General features: G+C 49.8%; 1 protein-coding gene across 1 annotated transcript in view; it reads left to right on the top strand.

Annotated features, from left to right (window-relative positions):
• adap2 (ArfGAP with dual PH domains 2) overlaps positions 1 to 23,034 on the top strand; it is a 62,140-nt gene extending 39,106 nt beyond the window's left edge. The window contains exons 7-11 of the mRNA XM_072483791.1: positions 5,745 to 5,828; positions 8,776 to 8,838; positions 14,462 to 14,539; positions 19,517 to 19,745; positions 20,609 to 23,034. Of these exons, the coding sequence (XP_072339892.1) occupies positions 5,745 to 5,828; positions 8,776 to 8,838; positions 14,462 to 14,539; positions 19,517 to 19,745; positions 20,609 to 20,646 (492 nt within the window). The 3' untranslated portion in view covers positions 20,647 to 23,034. The remainder of the gene's footprint in view (positions 1 to 5,744; positions 5,829 to 8,775; positions 8,839 to 14,461; positions 14,540 to 19,516; positions 19,746 to 20,608) is intronic.
• The last annotated feature ends 1,161 nt before the right edge of the window (positions 23,035 to 24,195 follow it).

Here is a 24,195-nt window from a genome sequence, read left to right as displayed (position 1 = left end):
CTCTCTGTCCAGACACTGACTCTCTCTCTATCCAGACACTGACTCTCTCTCTATCCAGACACTGACTCTCTCTCTCTATCCAGACACTGACTCTCTTTCTCTGTCCAGACACTGACTCTCTCTCTCTGTCCAGGCACTGACTCTCTCTCTGTCGAGACACTGACTCTCTTTCTCGGTCCAGACACTGACGCTCTCTCTCTCTGTCCAGACACTGACTCTCTCTCTCTATCCAGACACTGACTCTCTCTCTCTGTCCAGACACTGACTCTCTCTCTCTCTGTCCAGACACTGACTCTCTCTGTCCAGACACTGACTCTCTCTCTCTGTCCAGACACTGACTCTCTCTCTATTCAGACACTGACTCTCTCTCTCTATCCAGACACTGACTCTCTCTCTCTTTGTCCAGACACTGACTCTCTCTCTCTCCAGACACTGACTCTCTCTCTCTATCCAGACACTGACTCTCTCTCTATCCAGACATTAACTCTCTCTCTATCCAGACGCTGACTCTCTCTCTGTCCAGACACTGACTCTCTCTCTATCCACACTGACTCTCTCTCTCTGTCCAGACACTGACTCTCTCTCTCTGTCCAGACACTGACTCTCTCTCTCTGTCGAGACACTGACTCTCTTTCTCGGTCCAGACACTGACGCTCTCTCTCTCTGTCCAGACACTGACTCTCTCTCTCTATCCAGACACTGACTCTCTCTCTCTGTCCAGACACTGACTCTCTCTCTATCCAGACACGGACTCTCTCTCTCTGTCCAGACACTGGCTCTCTCTCTATCCAGACACTGACTCTCTCTCTCTATCCAGACACTGACTCTCTCTCTATCCAGACACTGACTCTCTCTCTCTCTATCCAGACACTGAGTCTCTCTCTGTCCAGGCACTGACTCTCTCTCTCTGTCCAGACACTGACTCTCTCTCTCTATCCAGACACTGACTCTCTCTCTCTGTCCAGACACTGACTCTCTCTCTGTCCAGACACTGACTCTCTCTCTATCCAGACACTGACTCCCTCTCTATCCAGACACTGACTCTCTCTCTATCCAGACACTGACTCTCTCTCTATCCAGACACTGACTCTCTCTCCCTGTCCAGACACTGACTCTCTCTCCCTGTCCAGACACTGACTCTCTCTCTCTATCCAGACACTGACTCTCTCTCTCTATCCAGACACTGACTCTGTCTCTCTATTCAGACACTGACTCTCTCTCTCTATCCAGACACTGACTCTCTCTCTCTATCCAGACACTGACTCTCTCTCTATCCAGACACTGACTCTCTCTCTATCCAGACACTGACTCTCTCTCTATCCAGACACTGACTCTCTCTCTATCCAGACACTGACTCTCTCTCTCTATCCAGACACTGAGTCTCTCTCTATCCAGACACTGACTCTCTCTCTATCCAGACACTGAGTCTCTCTCTGTCCAGACACTGACTCTCTCTCTCTATTCAGACACTGACTCTCTCTCTCTATTCAGACGCTGACTCTCTCTCTCTATCCAAACACTGACTCTCTCTCTATCCAGACACTGACTCTCTCTCTGTCCAGACACTGACTCTCTCTCTCTCTCTATCCAGACACTGACTCTCTCTCTCTCTATCTATCCAGACACTGACTCTCTCTCTATCCAGACACTGACTCTCTCTCTCTGTCCAGACACTGACTCTCTCTCTCTGTCCAGACACTGACTCTCTCTCTATCCAGACACTGACTCTCTCTCTCTGTCCAGACACTGACTCTCTCTCTCTGTCCAGACACTGACTCTCTCTCTATTCAGACACTGACTCTCTCTCTATCCAGACACTGACTCTCTCTCTGTCCAGACACTGACTCTCTCTCTCTGTCCAGACACTGACTCTCTCTCTCTGTCCAGACACTGACTCTCTCTCTATTCAGACACTGACTCTCTCTCTATCCAGACACTGACTCTCTCTCTCTGTCCAGACACTGACTCTCTCTCTATCCAGGCACTGACTCTCTCTCCCTGTCCAGACACTGAGTCTCTCTCTATTCAGACACTGACTCTCTCTCTCTATCCAGACACTGACTCTCTCTCTCTATCCAGACACTGACTCTCTCTCCCTGTCCAGACACTGACTCTCTCTCTCTCTGTCCAGACACTGACTCTCTCTCTCTATCCAGACACTGACTCTCTCTCTCTCTGTCCAGACACTGACTCTCTCTCTGTCCAGACACTGACTCTCTCTCTCTGTCCAGACACTGACTCTCTCTCTCTCTGTCCAGACACTGACTCTCTCTCTCTATCCAGACACTGACTCTCTCTCTCTCTGTCCAGACACTGACTCTCTCTCTGTCCAGACACTGACTCTCTCTCTATTCAGACACTGACTCTCTCTCTATCCAGACACTGACTCTCTCGCTCTGTCCAGACACTGACTCTCTCTCTATCCAGGCACTGACTCTCTCTCCCTGTCCAGACACTGAGTCTCTCTCTATTCAGACACTGACTCTCTCTCTCTCTGTCCAGACACTGACTCTCTCTCTCTATCCAGACACTGACTCTCTCTCTATTCAGACACTGACTCTCTCTCTATCCAGACACTGACTCTCTCTCTTTGTCCAGACACTGACTCTCTCTCTGTCCAGACACTGACTCTCTCTCTATCCAGACACTGACTCTCTCTCTGTCCAGACACTGACTCTCTCTCTATTCAGACACTGACTCTCTCTCTATTCAGACACTGACTCTCTCTCTCTATCCAGACACTGACTCTCTCTCTCTATCCAGACACTGACTCTCTCTCTCTGTCCAGACACTGACTCTCTCTCTATCCAGACACTGACTCTCTCTCTGTCCAGACACTGACTCTCTCTCTGTCCAGACACTGACTCTCTCTCTTTGTCCAGACACTGACTCTCTCTCTCTATTCAGACACTGACTCTCTCTCTATCCAGACACTGACTCTCTCTCTGTCCAGACACTGACGCTCTCTCTCTTTGTCCAGACACTGACTCTCTCTCTATCCAGACACTGACTCTCTCTCTCTCTATCCAGACACTGACTCTCTCTCTATCCAGACGCTGACTCTCTCTCTGTCCAGACACTGACTCTCTCTCTGTCCAGACACTGACTCTCTCTCTGTCCAGACACTGACTCTCTCTCTATCCACACTGACTCTCTCTCTCTGTCCAGACACTGACTCTCTCTCTATTCAGACACTGACTCTCTCTCTATCCAGACACTGACTCTCTCTCTCTGTCCAGACACTGACTCTCTCTCTATCCAGACACTGACTCTCTCTCTCTGTCCAGACACTGACTCTCTCTCTATCCAGACACTGACTCTCTCTCTATCCAGGCACTGACTCTCTCTCTGTCGAGACACTGACTCTCTTTCTCGGTCCAGACACTGACGCTCTCTCTATCCAGACACTGACTCTCTCTCTCTATCCAGACACTGACGCTCTCTCTCTGTCCAGACACTGACTCTCTTTCTCGGTCCAGACACTGACGCTCTCTCTCTCTGTCCAGACACTGACTCGCTCTCTCTATCCAGACACTGACTCTCTCTCTCTGTCCAGACACTGACTCTCTCTCTATCCAGACACTGACTCTCTCTCTGTCCAGACACTGAGTCTCTCTCTGTCCAGACACTGACTCTCTCTCTCTCTCTATCCAGACACTGACTCTCTCTCTATCCAGACACTGACACTCTCTCTCTATCCAGACACTGACTCTCTCTCTATCCAGACACTGACTCTCTCTCTGTCCAGACACTGAGTCTCTCTCTGTCCAGACACTGACTCTCTCTCTCTATCCAGACACTGACTCTCTCTCTGTCCAGACACTGACTCTCTCTCTTTGTCCAGACACTGACTCTCTCTCTCGGTCCAGACACTGACGCTCTCTCTCTCTGTCCAGACACTGACTCTCTCTCTATCGAGACACTGACTCTCTTTCTCGGTCCAGACACTGACGCTCTCTCTCTCTGTCCAGACACTGACTCTCTCTCTCTATCCAGACACTGACTCTCTCTCTCTGTCCAGACACTGACGCTCTCTCTCTCTGTCCAGACACTGACTCTCTCTCTATCGAGACACTGACTCTCTTTCTCGGTCCAGACACTGACGCTCTCTCTCTCTGTCCAGACACTGACTCTCTCTCTCTATCCAGACACTGACTCTCTCTCTCTGTCCAGACACTGACTCTCTCTCTATCCAGACACGGACTCTCTCTCTCTGTCCAGACACTGGCTCTCTCTCTATCCAGACACTGACTCTCTCTCTCTATCCAGACACTGACTCTCTCTCTATCCAGACACTGACTCTCTCTCTCTCTATCCAGACACTGAGTCTCTCTCTCTCTATCCAGACACTGAGTCTCTCTCTGTCCAGGCACTGACTCTCTCTCTCTGTCCAGACACTGACTCTCTCTCTCTATCCAGACACTGACTCTCTCTCTCTGTCCAGACACTGACTCTCTCTCTGTCCAGACACTGACTCTCTCTCTATCCAGACACTGACTCCCTCTCTATCCAGACACTGACTCTCTCTCTATCCAGACACTGACTCTCTCTCTATCCAGACACTGACTCTCTCTCCCTGTCCAGACACTGACTCTCTCTCCCTGTCCAGACACCGACTCTCTCTCTCTATCCAGACACTGACTCTCTCTCTCTATCCAGACACTGACTCTCTCTCTCTATTCAGACACTGACTCTCTCTCTCTATCCAGACACTGACTCTCTCTCTCTATCCAGACACTGACTCTCTCTCTATCCAGACACTGACTCTCTCTCTATCCAGACACTGACTCTCTCTCTATCCAGACACTGACTCTCTCTCTATCCAGACACTGACTCTCTCTCTCTATCCAGACACTGAGTCTCTCTCTATCCAGACACTGACTCTCTCTCTATCCAGACACTGAGTCTCTCTCTGTCCAGACACTGACTCTCTCTCTATTCAGACACTGACTCTCACTCTCTATTCAGACACGGACTCTCTCTCTCTATCCAGACACTGACTCTCTCTCTCTGTCCAGACACTGACTCTCTCTCTATTCAGACACTGACTCTCTCTCTCTATTCAGACGCTGACTCTCTCTCTCTATCCAAACACTGACTCTCTCTCTATCCAGACACTGACTCTCTCTCTCTATTCAGACGCTGACTCTCTCTCTCTATCCAAACACTGACTCTCTCTATCCAGACACTGACTCTCTCTCTCTGTCCACACTGACTCTCTCTCTATCCAGACACTGACTCTCTCTCTCTGTCCAGACGCTGACTCTCTCTCTCTATCCAGACACTGACTCTCTCTCTCTATCCAGACACTGACTCTCTCTCCCTGTCCAGACACTGACTCTCTCTCTCTGTCCAGACACTGACTCTCTCTCTCTATCCAGACACTGACTCTCTCTCTCTATTCAGACACTGACTCTCTCTCTCTATCCAGACACTGACTCTCTCTCTGTCCAGACACTGACTCTCTCTCTATTCAGACACTGACTCTCTCTCTCTATCCAGACACTGACTCTCTCTCCGTCCAGACACTGACTCTCTCTCTCTGTCCAGACACTGACTCTCTCTCTATTCAGACACTGACTCTCTCTCTCTATCCAGACACTGACTCTCTCTCTATGCAGACGCTGACTCTCTCTCTATGTCCAGACACTGACTCTCTCTCTATCCACACTGACTCTCTCTCTCTGTCCAGACACTGACTCTGTCTCTCTGTCCAGACATTGATCTTTTTCTCTCTTTCCCAGGACATTGTGGATTGGTTCAATGCAATCAGGGCAGCTCGTTTCCGATATCTCAAAAGTGCCTTCCCCACAAATAGTGATGCAGAGGTGAGTCCGTAGTGAGTACTTTAATTGTGTATTATATAAAGATAAATAATGAGTTATACACGCTCCATAATATCATAAGTAACAGGGATTGAGCCTGGTCCTCCAATCAACAAGACCACGGATGATCGGCTACCAGCACTCCCCCGACCCCCTCTGATCCCAAGTAGCTAGAGATATTTTGCTAGCAATCTTGCATATAATCGAGATCAGGGAATCCACAGCTCGTGGGTTGAGAATTCCAAAGGATTTGACAATCTTTGAATGAAGAAATTTGTATCATTTCTGTCCGAAATGGCTCATACACTAATTCTCAGACTGCCTCAGTTCTCGATTACTCAGTCAGGGGAAATCAATCCTTCAAGAATTGTATAGGATTCAATTAAATCACCTCATTGTTCTGAACTAGTGACTATAGACCCAGTGTACCCAATCTCTCTTCAGCGGACAATCCTCCCCCCAATTGACTTATTTTTGAACACACAAGAACAAGGATCAGGAGTAGGCCATTCGAGCCTACTCTGCCATTCAATACATCATAGCTGATCTTCCCACCCATGCCACAGGGCAGCACGGTAGCATTGTGGTTAGCACAATTGCTTCACAGCTCCAGGGTCTCAGGTTCGATTCCCGGCTTGGGTCACTGTCTGTGCGGAGTCTGCACATCCTCCCCGTGTGTGCGTGGGTTTCCTCCGGGTGCTCCGGTTTCCTCCCACAGTCCAAAGATGTGCGGGTTAGGTGGATTGGCCGTGATAAATTGCCCTTAGTGTCCAAAATTGCCCTTAGTGTTGGGTGGGGTTACTGGGTTATGGGGATAGGGTAGGGAGGTGTGGACTTGGGTAGGGTGCTCTTTCCAAGAGCCGGTGCAGAATCGATGGGTCAAATGGCCTCCTTCTGCGCTGTAAATTCTATGATATTGCTGAGACACCAAACATCTGTCTATCCCAACCTTAAATGTATTCAGCGAAAAGGCATTCACTTCCCTCTGGGGTGGGGAATTCAAAAAATTCACAAACTTTTGAGTGAAGAACTTTCTCCTCACCTCAGTCATAAATCATCCCCCCCCCCCCCCCCCCCCCAGAGACTCTTCCCCAGGTTATAGACTCCCCGGTCAGTACAAACCATTGCCTCTCAGTGTCGACTGTCTGTTTCATTATTCTGAATGCAAGAAAATATAGGCCCAATTTACTAAACGTCTCATCGTGGGACCACCCTCTCGCCTCAGGGACGAATGTACTAACCTTCACCGTATAGCCTCCAACCCAAGTATATCCTTCCTTAAATATGGAGACCGGAACTGCATGCAGTATTCCCGATGCAGTCTCACCAAATCCCTGTACAATTGCAGCAAGACATCCTTATTCCTGTACTTCAGTCCCTTTTGTAATAAAGCCAGCATGCTTTGCCTTCCGAATTGCTTGATATATCTGTATGCTAATTTTCTGTGTTTCTTATACGAAGATGTGAAAACTAATACTGTACTGTAAGAGCCTTGATTCCCTTATTTCCTTTACGTTATCATTATTGTTTTTGGTCCATGGATCTTTAATGGAGACCTACCTTTAAGTCAAGCAGGGGAAATGAGGAACTCAAAAGTTGCAAAATAATACTGTGCTATGATGATTTAGATTGTGAACAGAAGAACTCAGACTTTATGGCACCCAAGAGATTGGAGGCATTTGGTTTGATTGATTGACTGGTGACCAGATGGGTGGCCAGAGACCATATTCTGCCTGGCAACAGACAGTGATTGTGTTCAGCCAGGTGGGGGTTTTCAGAGAGACCAGCAGAAAAAGCTCCAGGATGCTGAGAGGAGAGCAGTCTCGAGGCCCTGATGAGTCTACAGTGAAAACCATTACGGACTGAAAGCAAAGAGTTTGTCCAATTGGAGGCCTAGACTGAAAGAATCGAACTGGAAAACATCCACCTTGGGCAGCACGGTGACGCAGTGGTTTAGCATTGCTGCCGCACGGCGTTGAGGACCCGGGTTCAATCCCGGCCCCGGGTCACTGTCCGTGTGGAGTTTGCACAATCTCTGTGTGGGTTTCACCCCCACAATCCAAAGATGTGCAGGTTAGGTGGATTGGCCGTGCTAAATTGCCCCTTAATTGGAAAAAAACAAATTGGGTACACTGAATTTTACAAAAAAAAACCCCAATTATTTTTGAAACTCCCGGCTCCCAAAACCGGCCAGAGAATGGTCGGGTCCTGGGCCACGCATGCGTCCGGCTGATGACCTGCAGTGAACACGCCGTACAACATGGCGCCGGCAGTGCGCGGACCCGACCTGCCATCCGCGACCCCACAGGCAACACCCTGGTCTCCCCCCCACCATTCCCCCCCTCCCCAGCCAGCGGCATGGATTCCGGCCGAGGGTGGAGCACTGGACACAGTCCGCAGCCACCACGCCAGGATTACAACCCGAGACCACACGTGTGCTGCGCTGTCGGGAACTCAGCCCATTGGGGGCGGAGTATCGCGGGAGGGCCTGCCAATGACCCGCCAACGGCCCGCGGCGCGTGACACAATGACGCCATTTCAGAGAGGGCAGAGCATGGCTGACTGGCGACAAACCGGCGCTGGCCCTGATTTGGCCGGCGGAGCCCATTTTCCGCCCGATCGCCGATTACGATATCGGCGCCGGGCAATGGAGAATCCAGCCCCGGGTTTTGCACACCGAACGTTGCCCAGAGTCCGGAGGGTGCCACGCATTTGGACTGTTTTATAAATGTTTTATAACAAGCTGAGGGAGGTGACAGCGTTACCCCCACATCAAATTAACACAGCCATATTCTTACAATACTGTGTTGGGGGAGAGGGCTGTGAATTCACATCTCCCAGATCTGAAATGGGCTGGACGTAACTTGTGAAAGGGGTTCAATATTTTAACTTTTCCTCTGTGTTTGAGAAGTGTCTGCGGAACTGAATCATGTGTTATGTATTTTTTCAGCTCATACCAAAATTAACAAGGAATTACGTAAAGGAAGGCTACATGGAGAAAACTGGTCCTAGAGTACGTACACAGTGCAGCAACCGAGAGAATACACTTAATAATGTGTGCAATATACAATTTGTAGATCTCTCTCGGGATTTATCCTTTGTTACGTTCTGATTAGGGACTTTTAGTTTAAAGTAGATAATTTTTAAAATCCCAGTTACCCACTAAGAGAATAAAGTCACAAGCTTCCATGGGTTTAAACAAAGTCAGAAAAGTAAAATAATTTACAATTGTCTAGCATTCAGAATTAACAAAAGGTAAATATGAATCAACAGACAAACTGTGGCCAAGCACACGGCACATTAAATGGTAGGTGTGACTAAGACAGATCCCATGGGTGTCTCAGCAACCGACCCAGATGTCCGTGACCACTGAGAGTCACAATATTTCATTAAAACTCTGACTCCCACGAGGGATTCCAACTCTTTACTTTTGAAGATTATGGCCTTTGATTAACCGTTCTGACTCGAACTGCCTGACTGCTCACCTCCCGATGGTTCAATCTCGCCTCCTGAGACAGTGTTCCACAGAATTCACACCAGCTGCACTCCCACCTCGAAGTATCAGCTCACGTCCGACTCTTTTTCAGGCCATTAGCTTCTCTAAGATGGCATTGCCTGAGTTTCTCTGAACTCCAGTCTCGCAGCTGTGGCAAGCTAGAAATGAATCCCAGGGTCTCTCTGATCTCTCACCGCCGGTTCCAAAACCAGTGCTGACATAGGACCAGTGACCTTCTGCCACTTTATCAGTGCCCCAGGACTGCTCTGAGCCCTAACTGCCTGGAGCCGGCTAACAGCTTCCAGGACTTCTCTGTGAGCTGCCTTCCACACAAGGTCCAAACTGCAAACAAAACCCTCTCCCAGCAAACACACAGATAAATTGTAATCAAAACCTACCTGTCTCCATGATGACATACCTTTCAGGATTCACAGAGTGCTTTTAACTCATTTAGCTCCAATTCCCAAAACAAAACATCTCTCTGGACTGCACTCCTGTGCAAGCAGTGCTGCCAACATGGGCGCGATCTACTGGAAACGTTTCGAAGTGTAATTTCAGGTGGGTTTAGCCGGGGGGTTCTCCCCAGCTCTGTCAGTGGGCTCCCCACCGCTATCTACCCACATTTAGTCTTTTCTGGGCCCTGGGGAGTTTCTCTCTGGGCTGGCCCACACTTAGAAATATTTTCAGCACTCGGGGGCTGAACCTGCTGGCCAGACCATCTCCTCAGAGATCGGGCCACCATTTTGAAAGGATGCCCCGATCTCCAAGTGATCTTGAGGGTCCCCCACACCCCCCACCCACACACATAGCCATTACTTGACACCCCCTCAAGTGAGGACACCCTGCTATGGGGTCGCTGAGAGCCCCCCATTTTCAGGCATTCCCACGCCCCCATTCAGGACCGCCAATATTTTGGAGGCCCCTTCGTACCTGTCCTCAAACCCCTCCACCCGTCATACCCCCCCTCATCCCTCCTTTCATAGGCATGGCCCATCTCAGGCTCTGGCCCTTGGCAGTGCCACTCTGGCAGTGCCACCTGGGCAACTTGGCAGTGGTGCTAGCCAGCAGTGCCAAGGTGCCCGGGTGCGAGAGAGAGAGCCAGGGTGCCACCCTGCCCTGTTCCTGACCACCCAGGGTCTCCAATGGCTTGGGAGACCCCCAGGTACCGTGTTGCCTGGTCCACATTTGTGTGGACAAGTACCAATTGCACCCGCATGACCTCACACCGGGGAGGCCATTAGATCACGGGGAGGATGTTAGATCACGGGGAGGATGTTAGATCACGGGGAGGACGTCAGATCACGGGGAGGATGTCAGATCACGGGACGGATGTCAGATCACGGGGAGGATGTTAGATCACGGGGAGGACGTCAGATCACGGGGAGGATGTCAGATCACGGGGAGGATGTCAGATCACGGGGAGGACGTCAGATCACGGGGAGGACGTCAGATCACGGGGAGGATGTCAGATCACGGGGAGGACGTCAGATCACGGGGAGGATGTTAGATCACGGGGAGGACGTCAGATCACGGGGAGGACGTCAGATCACGGGGAGGATGTTAGATCACGGGGTGGATGTTAGATCACGGGGAGGATGTTAGATCACGGGGAGGATGTTAGATCACGGGGAGGATGTTAGATCACGGAGAGGATGTTAGATCACGGGGAGGATGTTAGATCACGGGGAGGTCGTCAGATCACGGGGAGGATGTTAGATCACGGGGAGGTCGTCAGATCACGGGGAGGATGTTAGATCACGGGGAGGTCGTCAGATCACGGGGAGGGTGTTAGATCACGGGGAGGATGTTAGATCACGGGGAGGATGTTAGATCACGGGGAGGGTGTTAGATCACGGGGAGGACGTCAGATCACGGGGAGGGTGTTAGATCACGGGGAGGATGTTAGATCACGGGGAGGATGTTAGATCACGGGGAGGATGTTAGATCACGGGGAGGATGTCAGATCACGGGGAGGATGTTAGATTACGGGGAGGATGTTAGATCACGGGGAGAGTGTTAGATCACGGGGAGGGTGTTAGATCACGGGGAGGGTGTCAGATCACGGGGAGGTCGTCAGATCACGGGGAGGATGTTAGATCACGGGGATGATGTTAGATCACGGGGATGATGTTAGATCACGGGGAGGGTGTTAGATCACGGGGAGGATGTTAGATCACGGGGAGGTCGTTAGATCACGGGGAGGATGTTAGATCACGGGGAGGTCGTCAGATCACGGGGAGGATGTTAGATCACGGGGATGATGTTAGATCACGGGGATGATGTTAGATCACGGGGAGGGTGTTAGATCACGGGGAGGATGTTAGATCACGGGGAGGTCGTTAGATCACGGGGAGGATGTTAGATCACGGGGAGGTCGTTAGATCACGGGGTGGATGTTAGATCACGGGGAGGCCGCTAGATCACGGGAAGGCCGTTAGATCATGGGGAGGCCGCTAAATCGGGCTTCCATTGCTAATGAAATGGAGATTGCCCTTAATTGGCCCCAATTAGCTTTGCGTCGCGTCTAGACGGGATCTGGAACCCACCAACGGGAGCGGGCTGATTAGATCACAAACCGCTCAGTGCCCAGCATTGTTCCCGATTTCGGCCTCCTGTGATCTAATCAGCCCGCACTGATCCGAGTCGAGCGCAACGCGGCCGTTAAATCACGCCCCATGTCTCCAGTCCTTCAGGTAAGCAAGCACACCTTATGGTCCCATGGGTAACCCTCTGAAGTACCAATTTCTTTAAGGTGTTCTGGAAATCTCCAAAGTCCAACATTTTAATTAACTTACCTTTACAACAACAATCTTCTGAGAACAAAGCATTATATTTAAAATATTAACATGACCATGAACTCGATATTCGTCACGCCTTGGTAAAATTAACTCGCTCTAAACCTCACCACATACTGTATGATGTTTTGTACTCCCCCCCCCCCCCCCCCCCCCCGTGTCTGCGTGGGTTTCACCCCCACAACCCAAAGATGTGCAGGGTAGGTGCTTTGGCCTCGCTAAACAGCCCCTTAATTGGAAATTTGTTTTTAAATGTTTTGTTCTGCTGCTTTAAGGTTACAAATATTCAATTGCTGTTAATTAAACACAGGGTGAGGTCAATTGGAGTTTGTGTTCTTTACAGAGGAGTTTCTCAGTCCTTTGAAAATAATCTTTTAATATTTTCTTTTAAGCTTTTGACAAGGACATTTACATATAGTTGACAACGCTTGCAATGCAGGCTTGAACCAATCTTTTTCAACATGGGAATTTTTCAAACTCTGGTGATCAGAGAGGGAATGAAAATATCCAAGAGGTAGGCCTCTCCTTGGCCACCTCTCCATGGCCCTGTACTGAGGGATTTCCCAAAGCAGTAGATACCCAAGCACAGGAAATAAGCATTTAAGTTGGTCTGGTAATGTAACAGTTGTTTTTATTTCAGGCTCTGCAGAACATTATCTCCAGGTATTACATTCAACGTCAGAGATCCCAAAGTATAGCTCACACCATGTTTGCTCCAATCAGACGTCCCTCTATCTCTCGGGATACAACTTTCCAATTCCCAAAGTAGCGATGCAGATTAGTAAGGCAATGTACAAAGCAAAGAAAGTACTGGAGTTCCAGTTCGAGAGGAAATGAATTGAAAAGCAGATGTTAAACTTGGTTCAATTGCATTTAGAATATTGTGTAGAGGGCAGTACGGTGGCACAGTGGGTTAGCCCTGCTGCCTCACGGCGCCGAGGTCCCAGGTTCGATCCCGGCTCTGGGTCACTGTCCGTGTGGAGTTTGCACATTCTCCTCGTGTCTGCGTGGGTTTCGCCCCCACAACCCAAAGATGTGCAGGATAGGTGGATTGGCCGTGCTAAATTGCCCCTTAATTGGGAAAAAAGTAATTGGGTACTCTAAATTTTTTTTTTTTAATTTAGAAGGGTGTTACCAGAAATGAAAATATTTTAACTGCTTTAGACGTGATGGACAAATTGTCTCCTTCTGTGCAGTAACAATGCTGTGACTAAAGGATGAACAGGTTGAGGATGTTTTCACTAGAAAGCTGAAGGGTGCCATGATAGAGATAGTTTCCACTTGTGGGGAGTGTACAAGACAAGGAGTCATGAGTATGAGGTAGTCTCCAATAACAGGGAATTTGGGAATATCTTCTTCAGGAATGTGGAACAAGAAGTAACTAAGGCAAATAACACCGATACATTTAAAAAAAAATGTATTTTTATTCTCCTTTTTCACATTTTCTCCCAAATTTGCACCCATCAACAATAAACAATGATCAGTAACAAATATAATGTCACTCCCCATATCAACACTAACGATCCCATCCTCCCACCAACCCCCAAACTGTCCACATGTTAACATAAACAAATAACAAAGAGGAATCACCATTAACACATACAGGTCCCCCCCACCCCCCGCCAAACTAATGTTCGATGTGATCCAGTTCTTGAAAGTGCAGAATGAATAATGCCATGAATTGTAGAACCCCTCCATCCTTCCCCTCAGTTCAAACTTAACCTTCTCAAGAGTCAAAAATTCCAGCAGGTCCCCCCGCCACGCCAGGGCACAGGGTGGAGAGGTTGCTCTCCAACCCATCAGGATCCACCTTCGGGCGATCAACGAGGCGAAGGCTACAACATCTGTCTCCGCGCCCGTTTCCAATCCCGGACTGCCCGACACCCCGAACATGGCCTCCCGGGGGCCCGGGTCCAGTTTCAAATACACCACTTTAGAGATTACCCTAAAAACCTCCTTCCAGTAATCCTCCAGCTTTGGACAGGACCAAAACATATGAATGTGGTTTGCGGGGCACCCCCCGCAATGTTCACACACATCTTCTACCCCCTCAACACCGATACATTTAAGGGGGAATTCAGTAATCACTTGAGGGAGAAGGATATAATGATAGGATCAGATGAAGTGTGTGAGAGAGACTCATGTGGAACAGCAGCATTGCCCTGCTGGGCTGAATGGCCTCTGTCTGGGCTGGAGATTCTATGTAATTCTTTGTGACAAAATATATATCACTGGAGATAAAGTAAAAAGAGTGAATAGAAAATTAAATATATGTGTGAAATTTCCAAATGTCAAAGAGACAAATATTGAATCTTAAGGAAACTAACAGCGACTCTCTCTTGTAGCAAAAGGAAGCTTTTAAGAGGCGATGGTTCACACTGGATAATCAGGATCGCAAACTGTTGTACTTTAAAGAACCACTGGTGAGTGACAGTGTCTGCACAGCGCTCACAGAAAGATAGCAGCAAACTGCCAGGGAGAAGGTCTTGTGGCTCAGTATTCAGCGTCCCTGTCTCTGAGCCAGAACTCCTGGTTCGAGTCCCACCCCAGGTCTTGGTGACCAAGGAAGGTGGATTCATAATGCGGCCAAACAGGTTGAATATTAACCTGCAAACCCTTCCAAACACGCCAATGGCTGGGAGTAAGAGCGGAAGAGACTCCTGGACAGCCGAGCTTGCTCAAGCCTCTGGTGACAGACTAGCCCACCTGCTCCGGGAATTACTAGCTGTGGAAACAGATAGAAGTCTGCCTTAATGCACCATTAGGCCCGGGGAAAGAATTGGAGAATGCCAGGGACAGCAACACTTCCAGTTGCTAACACAGTGCACAGGATAATTGGGACCACAGCTACTAATGTCAGATTGGTTGCTGAGAGTTTCACACATGGAACAAAATGTCTCTCAACTTTTGCCTGTGATTATTCACCATCTTGTTCCCCAGGTGAGCGGAGGAGAGTTATTGAGAAGCTAAATAACTCTTGGTCTGTTTGATAAGATTCTTGCTATCGATTCCCCTCTCCTCCTGAAAACACCGACTTCTGCAGAACAGCCCAGCAACTTCTCAACCAAGGGAATTTGTTTTTTTGAAAGTGCGAGGCTGGTCAGAAAATATTTATTTGGACACCTGAGCAAGGCCAGACCAGGGGCTGGATTCTCTGCTGTCCGGCGCCAGCAGGGACATGCGTGATCGGGCAGAGAGCCCAGCGTCATCAAAAAGACGGGATCAGCATCCTGTTTCCGATCCCTCGCTGGCGGCAGTATCGAGGTTCGTGGCCCCTGCCATGGGCACCGGATTCTCCGAGCTCTCTGACTTCCAGGCAGAGGTCAGCACGGTAGCCTTGTGGATAGCACAATTGCTTCACAGCTCCAGGGTCCCAGGTTCGATTCCGGCTTGGGTCACTGTCTGTGCGGAGTCTGCACATCCTCCCCGTGTGTGCGTGGGTTTCCTCCGGGTGCTCCGGTTTCCTCCCACAGTCCAAAGATGTGCGGGTTAGGTGGATTGGCCATGATAAATTGCCCTTAGTGTCCAAAATTGCCCTTAGTGTTGGGTGGGGTTACTGGGTTATGGGGATAGGGTGGCAGTGTTGACCTTGGGTAGGGTGCTCTTTCCAAGAGCTGATGCAGACTCGATGGGCCGAATGGCCTCCTTCTGCACTGTAAATTCTATGAAATTCTAGGTCCCTGTTTCGGCTGGGGGGAGGGGGGGTGTCTCTATTGGGAGTCTCTGTGAAGGAGGTATCCAGTGCGGGTCTCTGTTATGGGGGGAATCCTTAGTGAGGGGCTCGGTTATGGGAGGTTCTCCGGTGGAGAGTTCTGGTATGTGAGGGGGGTCTCTGATGGGGGGATCTCTGGTGAGGGGCTCTGTTATGGGAGGTTCTCCGGTGGGGAGTTCTGGTATGTGAGGGGAGTCTCTGATGGGGGGATCTCTGGTCTGGGTTCACTGTTATAGTGGGAGTCTCTGGTGGGGAGCTCTGTTTTGGGGGTCTCTGTTATGTGGGATCAGTGGAGATTTGTCAGGTTACCCTTGTACTGGGGGGGGGGGTTGACCCAGTGTAGGACCGTCAATATGCCGCAAGGCAGGTTGAGGTAACATCAATTAAAGGCTTAATTGAGCAGAACTTGATCCCCAGCAGCTTGGGTACAGAATGCAGCTGCTGGGGGAAAACCCGGGTTCTTATACTGGCATTTCTGGGTGGAGCCCAGTAGGCGGCAGATCCTATCAGGACCCGGTATCCATCTACCAATAGCCTGTCGGCATCGTGGTGTACCGTATTACCCCTAATACATACCACCACATTCACCCCTTGTTGAAAAAGAACCCGGCGGGATGGTGGTTCGCATGGTGGTAGGGGTTTACAGGGTCGGTACTGTGCCGTAACTCTGAACTATAAACAAAATTGTCGCTTTAACTGAGCCAACGGGCCAAACAGGGTCGGCATTGTGCCGTAACTCTGAACTGTAAACAAAATTGTCGCTTTAACTGGGTCAACGGGCCAAACAGGGTCGGCATTGTGCCATAACTATAAACTATCTACAATAATGCCGCTTTTACCAGGCTACTGAAACGTTGAGATGAATTAAAGCGATTCGATGAGCCGGGTGGGTGCCCTGGTCGTTCTTTTCGATCGTCTCGGGCGTGGTGGTGATGGCGCTGGCTCTGGCTCGAGTCCTGTCGTCTCTGGGAGCGTAGCGCTGTCCTGTTTCCTTACTCCTGGGCGGGTCTGGGAGGAGAACCGATCCCCCCGGGAAGGGAGTGGCTGCGGGATAAGCCGGCGGGAGTGAGGGGGTGATTGGCGTGAGGAGGGTGTGGGGAGCTCCGGCTGGCGCCAGGTCCCGCAGGGAGACCGTGTCCTGTCGGCCATCGGGGTACTCCACGTAGGCGTATTGCGGGTTCGCATGGAGATGCACCCTTTCCACCAACGGATCTGACTTGTGCACCCGCACATGTTTCCGGAGCAGGATGGGTCCCGCAGCTGCTAGCCAGGTCGGAAGTGGCGTTCCAGAGGAGGACGTCCTAGGGAAGACAAGGAGGCGCTCGTGAGGCGTTTGGTTTGTGGTGGTGCACAGCAGGGACCGGATAGAGTGAAGGGCATCCGGGAGGACTTCCTGCCAGTGGGAAATTGGGAGACTCCTAGACCGGAGAGCCAGTAGGACGGCCTTCCAGACCGTTCCATTCTCCCTTTCTACCTGCCCGTTCCCCCGGGGGTTGTAACTGGTCATCCTGTTCAAGGCTATGCCCTTGCTGAGCAGGAATTGACGCAGTTCGTCACTCATAAAGGAGGACCCCTATCAGTTCTGCTCAATAAATTGTAGGACCGTCAATATGACGCAAGGCAGGTTGAGGTAACATCAATTAAAGGCTTTATTGAGCAGAACTTGTTCCCCAGCAGCTCGGTTACAGAATGCAGCTGCTGGGGGAAAACCCGGGTTCTTATACCGGCATTTCTGGGTGGAGCCCAGTAGGCGGCAGATCCTATCAGGACCCGGTATCCATCTACCAATAGCCTGTCGGCATCGTGGTGTACCGTATTACCCCTAATACATAGCACCACACCCAGCAAATCCCAAGTTGGGAAGTGCGAATTGCATTGCGGGGGTGGGGTGGGGCAACCCTCGGATTTCGCTATTCGGCTACCCGCTCAAAAAGGTGGCCCGATGGCGGGGTTCACGATGGAATCCCTTGCACAGGATTGCATGGTAAGGGTGAGTGAATTGCCTCCGGGTGTCATTCCCAGTGTGAATGCAAATCCGAGGCAGTTAATCTCCGGCGGGAGAACATGGGGTTGGATTCTCCGATTTTGAGGCTATGTCCGGAGGAAGTGTCGAATGAAAATATTGGCGAGGCCCCAGCGCTGACCGGTGAGGGGCGAGCATACGACCTTCATGAAATAAACAGCTGGAGAACTGCCGGCTGTGGCTGCGCACGGCGCTGACAACGCTGTACAAGGCGCCGGCCGAAGGTGGACCCTTCCTGCCAGATAGTGCCCCCCCGTGGATACCCCCTCGCCACCCCCCACCTGCCCTCTCCGAAGCCCCCCCGGCCAGCGGCACGCCCCCCCCCCCCCCCGATTGTGGTGGCGCTGGACACAGTTCACGAAAGCTGAAAGCACAAGCGAACCACGCCGTTGGGAAGTCAGCCCACCGGGGGGGGGGGGGAGCCCTTCAGGTGATGTCCTGAGGCCGTCCCAATAGCGTGTGGCGTACTCCCGATGGCGCCGTTTTGGAGGGGGCGGAGCCTCCGAAAACAGGCGCCGCCCCCGATTCGGTTGTAAAAAAGGATTCTCCGCCGATCACGAAATCGGTGTCGGCAAGCGGAGAATCCCGCCCATAGTCTCCCAAATTGAGAATCCACCCCAGACACTGATTCAGTTTGTTCCTGCCACAGAACTGATTCCTTCTTATTCTCCCTCCGTGTACCCGAACAGGCGCCGGAATGTGGCGACTAGGGGCTTTTCACACTAACTTCATTGCAGTGTTAATGTGAGCCTACTTGTGACACTAATAATAATTATTATTATGGACTCTTGTTTCTTCTCTCTCCAGTTTCTTTTCACCCACATCTGTGCCTTTTTCAACATCCTCTGCCACTTTAGCAGCTTCCTGACCCTAACCACTTCCCTTCACCAGTGACTCCCAATATTTCCACACTTTGTTGCCCCACTAGGGCAGCCGGAAAGCTCCGTTTCCTCCTCGAACCACCACCACTCTCCTCCATCTGGCTGAACTTGTTTTCACTTTGAAAAACTTTGCCACTCAGCTCCTCCAAACAAGGGGTGTGACTGTGGATATCGGCATGGATCCTCGCTGCCTGCGTTTTTATCAGACATGTGGAACTTTTCTTGTTCCAGGCTGACTCAAGTTCCTTCCCTCCAACTCCTTACTGCTGTAGATTGATGGTTGTATCGGTGCCCCTTACTGCTTTCATCCTGAAACTGGGAAAATTCATCCACTTTTCTGCTAATTTCCACCCTTCTCCCACCTTCACACGGTCCGTCTCCAACTCTTTTATTGATAACGGCGGTGCAGTGGTTAGCACTGCTGCTTCAGGGCGATGAGGACCCGGGTTCGATCCCGGCTCTGGGTCACTGTCTGTGTGGAGTTTGCACATTCTCCCCGTGTCTGCGTGGGTCTCATCCCACAACCCAATGATGTGCAGGGTAGGGGGATTGGCCGTGCTAAATTGCCCCTTAATTGGAAAAATAATTGGGTACTCTAAATTTATTTTTAAAAATTATCTTGTGATCATCACATTGCAGTGTGTGGGATCATACTGTGCACAAACTAGCTGCTGCATTTCCCAGGATTACTTTTTAAAAAAAAAAAAAAGTAGTATTTAACTGGCTGTCAAAAACTTTGGGACATGATGAAAGGCAGTGGATAAACACAATCTCTTTCTCGCAGGATGCTTACGCACAAGGGGAAGTGTTCATCGGGCATTCGGAGTACGGGTACAATGTGACAGAGGGCTTACCGCCTGGCCTGAAGGGTAACAAGTGGAGGTTGGGGATAACAATCGAAACACCCGAGAGGAAGTTTGTGTTTACCTGTCAGGATGACGAAGACCTCAATGAATGGATTGTGGCTTTTAAAGAAGTGATTTTCAAACCGATGTCCCCCCAGGATTACACAGGTGAGAAGGAACATCTTCTGGATGAAAATGTCTGTTTGAGCTCCCCCAGTATCTGGTCAATGTTGAGTTAGCTTGAGGGAGGAGCAGTAGCACTGCTGCCTCAAGGCAGGATTACACAGGTTCGATCCCGGCTCTGGGTCACTGTCTGTGTGGAGTTTGCACATTCTCCCCACGACTGCGTGGGTTTCACCCCCAAAACCCAAAAAGGCGCAGGGTGGGTGGATTGGCCACGGTAAATTGCCCCTTAATTGGAAAAGATGAATTGGGTACTCTAAATTTATATTAAAAAAAGTTTGGTTGAGGGAGCCAGGGCTAGAATTGACAGTATTATTGGGCTTGCCCAAAATCCAATGGGCCGAATGGCCTGCCTGTACTGGAAATGATTCTGTGCCTTTCTTTGCATATGATTGCAGCATTGGGAAATATTCGCCTACGTTGGTCATCGTAATTCAACCAGTTGAACTACGATGCACTGTCCGATGTTCCAGACTAACCACCTGTCCTGTGGTTCAAGGGCAGACTATAATGGCCCTTATAACTGCCCCATCTACCTCAGCACAGAATGGACCGAGCCTTTGAACCCCCAGCACAGAATAGGCCAAGCCTGGGAACCCCCAGCACAGAATGGACCGAGCCTGGGACACCCCCCCCCCCCCCCCCCCCCCAAGCACAGAATGGACAGTGCCTGGGACCCCCCAGCAGTTACATTTCTTACTCAATAAAATCTCAGCTCTGCCCAACCTTTACAAAATAACGATGAAAACATAGCATCGCAAAATAAGCTGCAGTACGGCCATGTGAACACAGTCAAACTAGTTTCCCATTGTGCAGTCTGACCAACTAATTCTTTTTTAATTTTTCAGTTGAGGCTTCATTGAGGCGGAAGCAGAAGCGATGGTAACGGGAGAATGTGATGGGCCAGACTCAGAACCCAGAAGATATTCTGCAATACCCAAGGGAGACACTCCTGGTCTGGCTGAGGATTCCTCACTCTGAGCCGGGTAGATGGCTACACTCTGGGCTCGGAACGCATAACCCACTCGACTGACCCAACTTCTCCATCAGTAGCCCAGTGACTTGGCCAGTAGCTGGGCTTCTGTTATCTGTTCCAATTCAATTCTGAACACTTGCTGCCCGAGTGAGGCGCGGTTGGGACTGTACTCCCTGGAGAACAGGGGCAGAATGGGAAAGACTACTTTGAAGCAGTTCCTCAAAACCATTCCCTTCTGCACACGATTTAGAATGCAGACAAACTGAAAGGCAAATCCCATGGGCCAGCTGCCATTATGTCACAACCAGGTGCAGGGCAAGGTGGTGATATCAATCATATTGATGTATATTTTTGTTTGTTTCTTTCAGGTTGCGATCCTTTCTTTGCTTATCAGAAAGCCCCCACAAGGTGATAGATTAAATGTCAGCGTAAAAATACATATTTTCAGCTTCCCAGAGGCAGAAGCGCTGCCCTTACTGATGCTGAAGCACAAATAACCAGGCACCCTCTGGGCTTGGGACAGGAGTGGACTTTCTATGAAGTCTTCCACAGTCAAATAGCCTGCCAAGATTTGGTGTCAAAGCTCACTCAGGAAGGACAGCCACAAGGGCAGGACGATAGGGGCACTTCTCTGACCTATACAATATACCTCACCTGAGAACTGGGCCATTCCAGTTGTCTACTTCAAGGTATACGTGGGAGATTGATAGCGAGATTCATAGAATGAGACAATTAAGGGGCAATTTAGCGTGGCCAATCCACCTACCCTGCACATCTTTGGGTTGTGGGGGGCGAAACCCATGCAGCCACGGGGAGAATGTGCAAACTCCACACGGACAGTGACCCAGAGCCGGGATCGAACCTGGGACCTCGGTACCGTGAGGCAGTAGGGCTAACCCACTGCGCCACCGTGCTGCCCACACCGTGCATTCCAGATCAGAACAGCCTACTGCACTAAAACATTTTTGATTTTGCCTTTAGCGGTCTTGACAACGATCTTAAATCTGTGATTACGGTTGCTGCTCCTCCTGGCTTCTCTTTATACCTCTCATCAGAACTATTCGTAATTTTGAACACCATTTATGACATTCCCTCCTCCTGATTGAGAAAGTTAAGAGTTAGCGCCCTGCCTGTGACTGGAATCACTGAATCCCTACAGTGCAGATGGGGACCTTTCGGCCCATCGAGTCTGCACTGACCCCCCCCCCCCCCCCCTCCCGAAAGAGCACTCTACCTAGGCCCAATCACCCACCCTCTCCCTGAAACCCCACCTAACCTTTGGCTACCTAGGGGCAATTCAGCATGGCCTATCCACCTGAGCTGTACATCTTTGGACTGTGGGAGGAAACCGGAGCACCTGGAGGAAACCCACGCACACACGGGGAGACTATGCATGCTCCAGTCACCAGAGGTCAGAATTGAACCCGGGTCACTCTGGGATCCCATAGGCTTATCTGACCATGTGCCAGGGAAGAGCTTGTCAAAACTCATGCTTAAATCCATGTAGATGTTCCTCCATTGAACAAACTTTTAACAATACTGCTTTGATTAACCTGCACCTTCTGGATACTGTCCTTGATTTTATTGCTCTATATTTTTCCCAGGGGTTAGGCCGATTGCCCTGTAATGACCCACTTTTCTTTTGCCCCCGTTGAAATGGTACAATGGCAGACGTCCTCCCATTCTCTGGCATTACCCCCACAGCTCCAAAGACTCACCACCCTCCGAGGGAAGAAATTCCTTATCTCCGTCTTAAACAGACACCCCTTTATTCTGAGACTATGCCCTCTGGAGGAAACATCCGCTCAGCATTCACCCTGTCGGGCCCCTTAAGAATCCGATATGTTTCAATAAGATCACCTTTCATTCTTCTAAATTCCAATGAGTCCCAACCTGTTTAATCTTTGCTCATAAGACAATCCCTCCAAACCGGGGACGTTCCTCGTGAACCTTCTCTGAGGTGCTCCAATGAGATAATATCTTTCCTTAAATAAGGCACGGGAGCACGGTGGTTAGCACTGTTGCTTCACAACTCCAGGGTCCCAGGTTCGATTCCTGACTTGGGTCACTGTCTGTGCGGAGTCTCCATGTTCTTCCCGTGACTGCGTGGGTTTCCTCCGGGTGCTCCGGTTTCCTCCCACAAGTCCCAAAAGACATGCTGTTAGGTAAATTGGACATTCTGAATTCTCCTTGTGTACCCGAACAGGCGCCGGAGTGTGGTGACTAGGGGCTTTTCACAGTAACTTCATTGCAGTGTTAATGTAAGCCTACTTATGACCATAAAGATTATTAAAACTTCTCAGTGCTCCAGATGTGGTCTCGCCAGTACCTTGACAGCCCAATGTACATTTCATTCCTGTCTGGTGATACCAAAAGATGCTAAACCCCTTAATATTTTCCTGATGTTTATCCCATTCAATATTTCACATTTTTACAATGTCTGCATTGTCCTTCTTAGTTTGAGAGTATTAAAAATCATGCCTACATCTTCCACCTCTATTTTGGTCCCGGACAAGCCCCTTTTCCTTAGTTATCCTCTTGCTCTTGATGGATTTAAATTATCTTTGGCCTTCTCTGATTTTACTTGCCAATATTGCCATGTTCTCCTCTTTGATTTTCTAACTTCCAAGAGTCATTGAGGTCTGGAACACAGAAAAGGCCCTCCAAGTCTGCGCCAGTCAAAAACAACCAGCTAACTATGTTAAACCTATTTCCCAGCACTTGGTCCATAGCGGTGTATACCTCGGCATTGCGAGTACACATTTAAACACTGCTTCAATGTTCTGAGGGTCTCTGCCTCCTCCACCCTTTCAGGCAGCAGGTTCCAGACTCCCTCCACCCTCTGGGGGAAAAGGATTATCCTCACATCCCCTCTGAACCTCCTGCCCCCTGACCTTAAATCTCTGCCCCCTGGTCATTGATCCCTCCACCAGGGGGGAAAGGTTTCTTCCTGTCTACTCTATAAATTCTATGATCTGTGCCCCTCAATTTTATCCCTGCACTTTCTGTAAGCCTTTGTCCTCAGTATCAACAAGCTTCCTTTTTTCGCCTTATGCCTGTAAGCTCCCCGACATCCAAGGAGCTCTAGCTATGCAAACCCAACCCTTTTCCGTGGGAGTATATTTCTCACCTCTTGCTATTTCCACCTCCAATGGCGACCATAGATTCTTTTTAACACCGCTGTTTCCAGTCCACCTTTATTAAATCGTATCTTAGCTGATTTAGTAAAACTCGCCCTGCTTCAATTAATAACTTTTTTTTCCTCCTGATCTTTGTCCTTTTCCATAATTGTACTAAATCGTACTGACTTATGATCAAAATGCTCTGCCACTGATACCCTATTATCCCCCTAAAACTAATTCTAGAACTGCCATTCTCTTGTTGGGTTTATTGTTGATTCTTTGTAGTTGATTCTCCTGAATGCATTAGAATTCTGCTCCCTCTATGCTTTTCAGATTC

The sequence above is a fragment of the Scyliorhinus torazame genome, chromosome 18 (genome assembly GCF_047496885.1).
Source record: "Scyliorhinus torazame isolate Kashiwa2021f chromosome 18, sScyTor2.1, whole genome shotgun sequence".
Lineage (NCBI taxonomy): Eukaryota > Metazoa > Chordata > Chondrichthyes > Carcharhiniformes > Scyliorhinidae > Scyliorhinus > Scyliorhinus torazame.
Note: the sequence above shows the minus strand (reverse complement) of the source record. Positions and strands in the feature narration are given on the sequence as shown.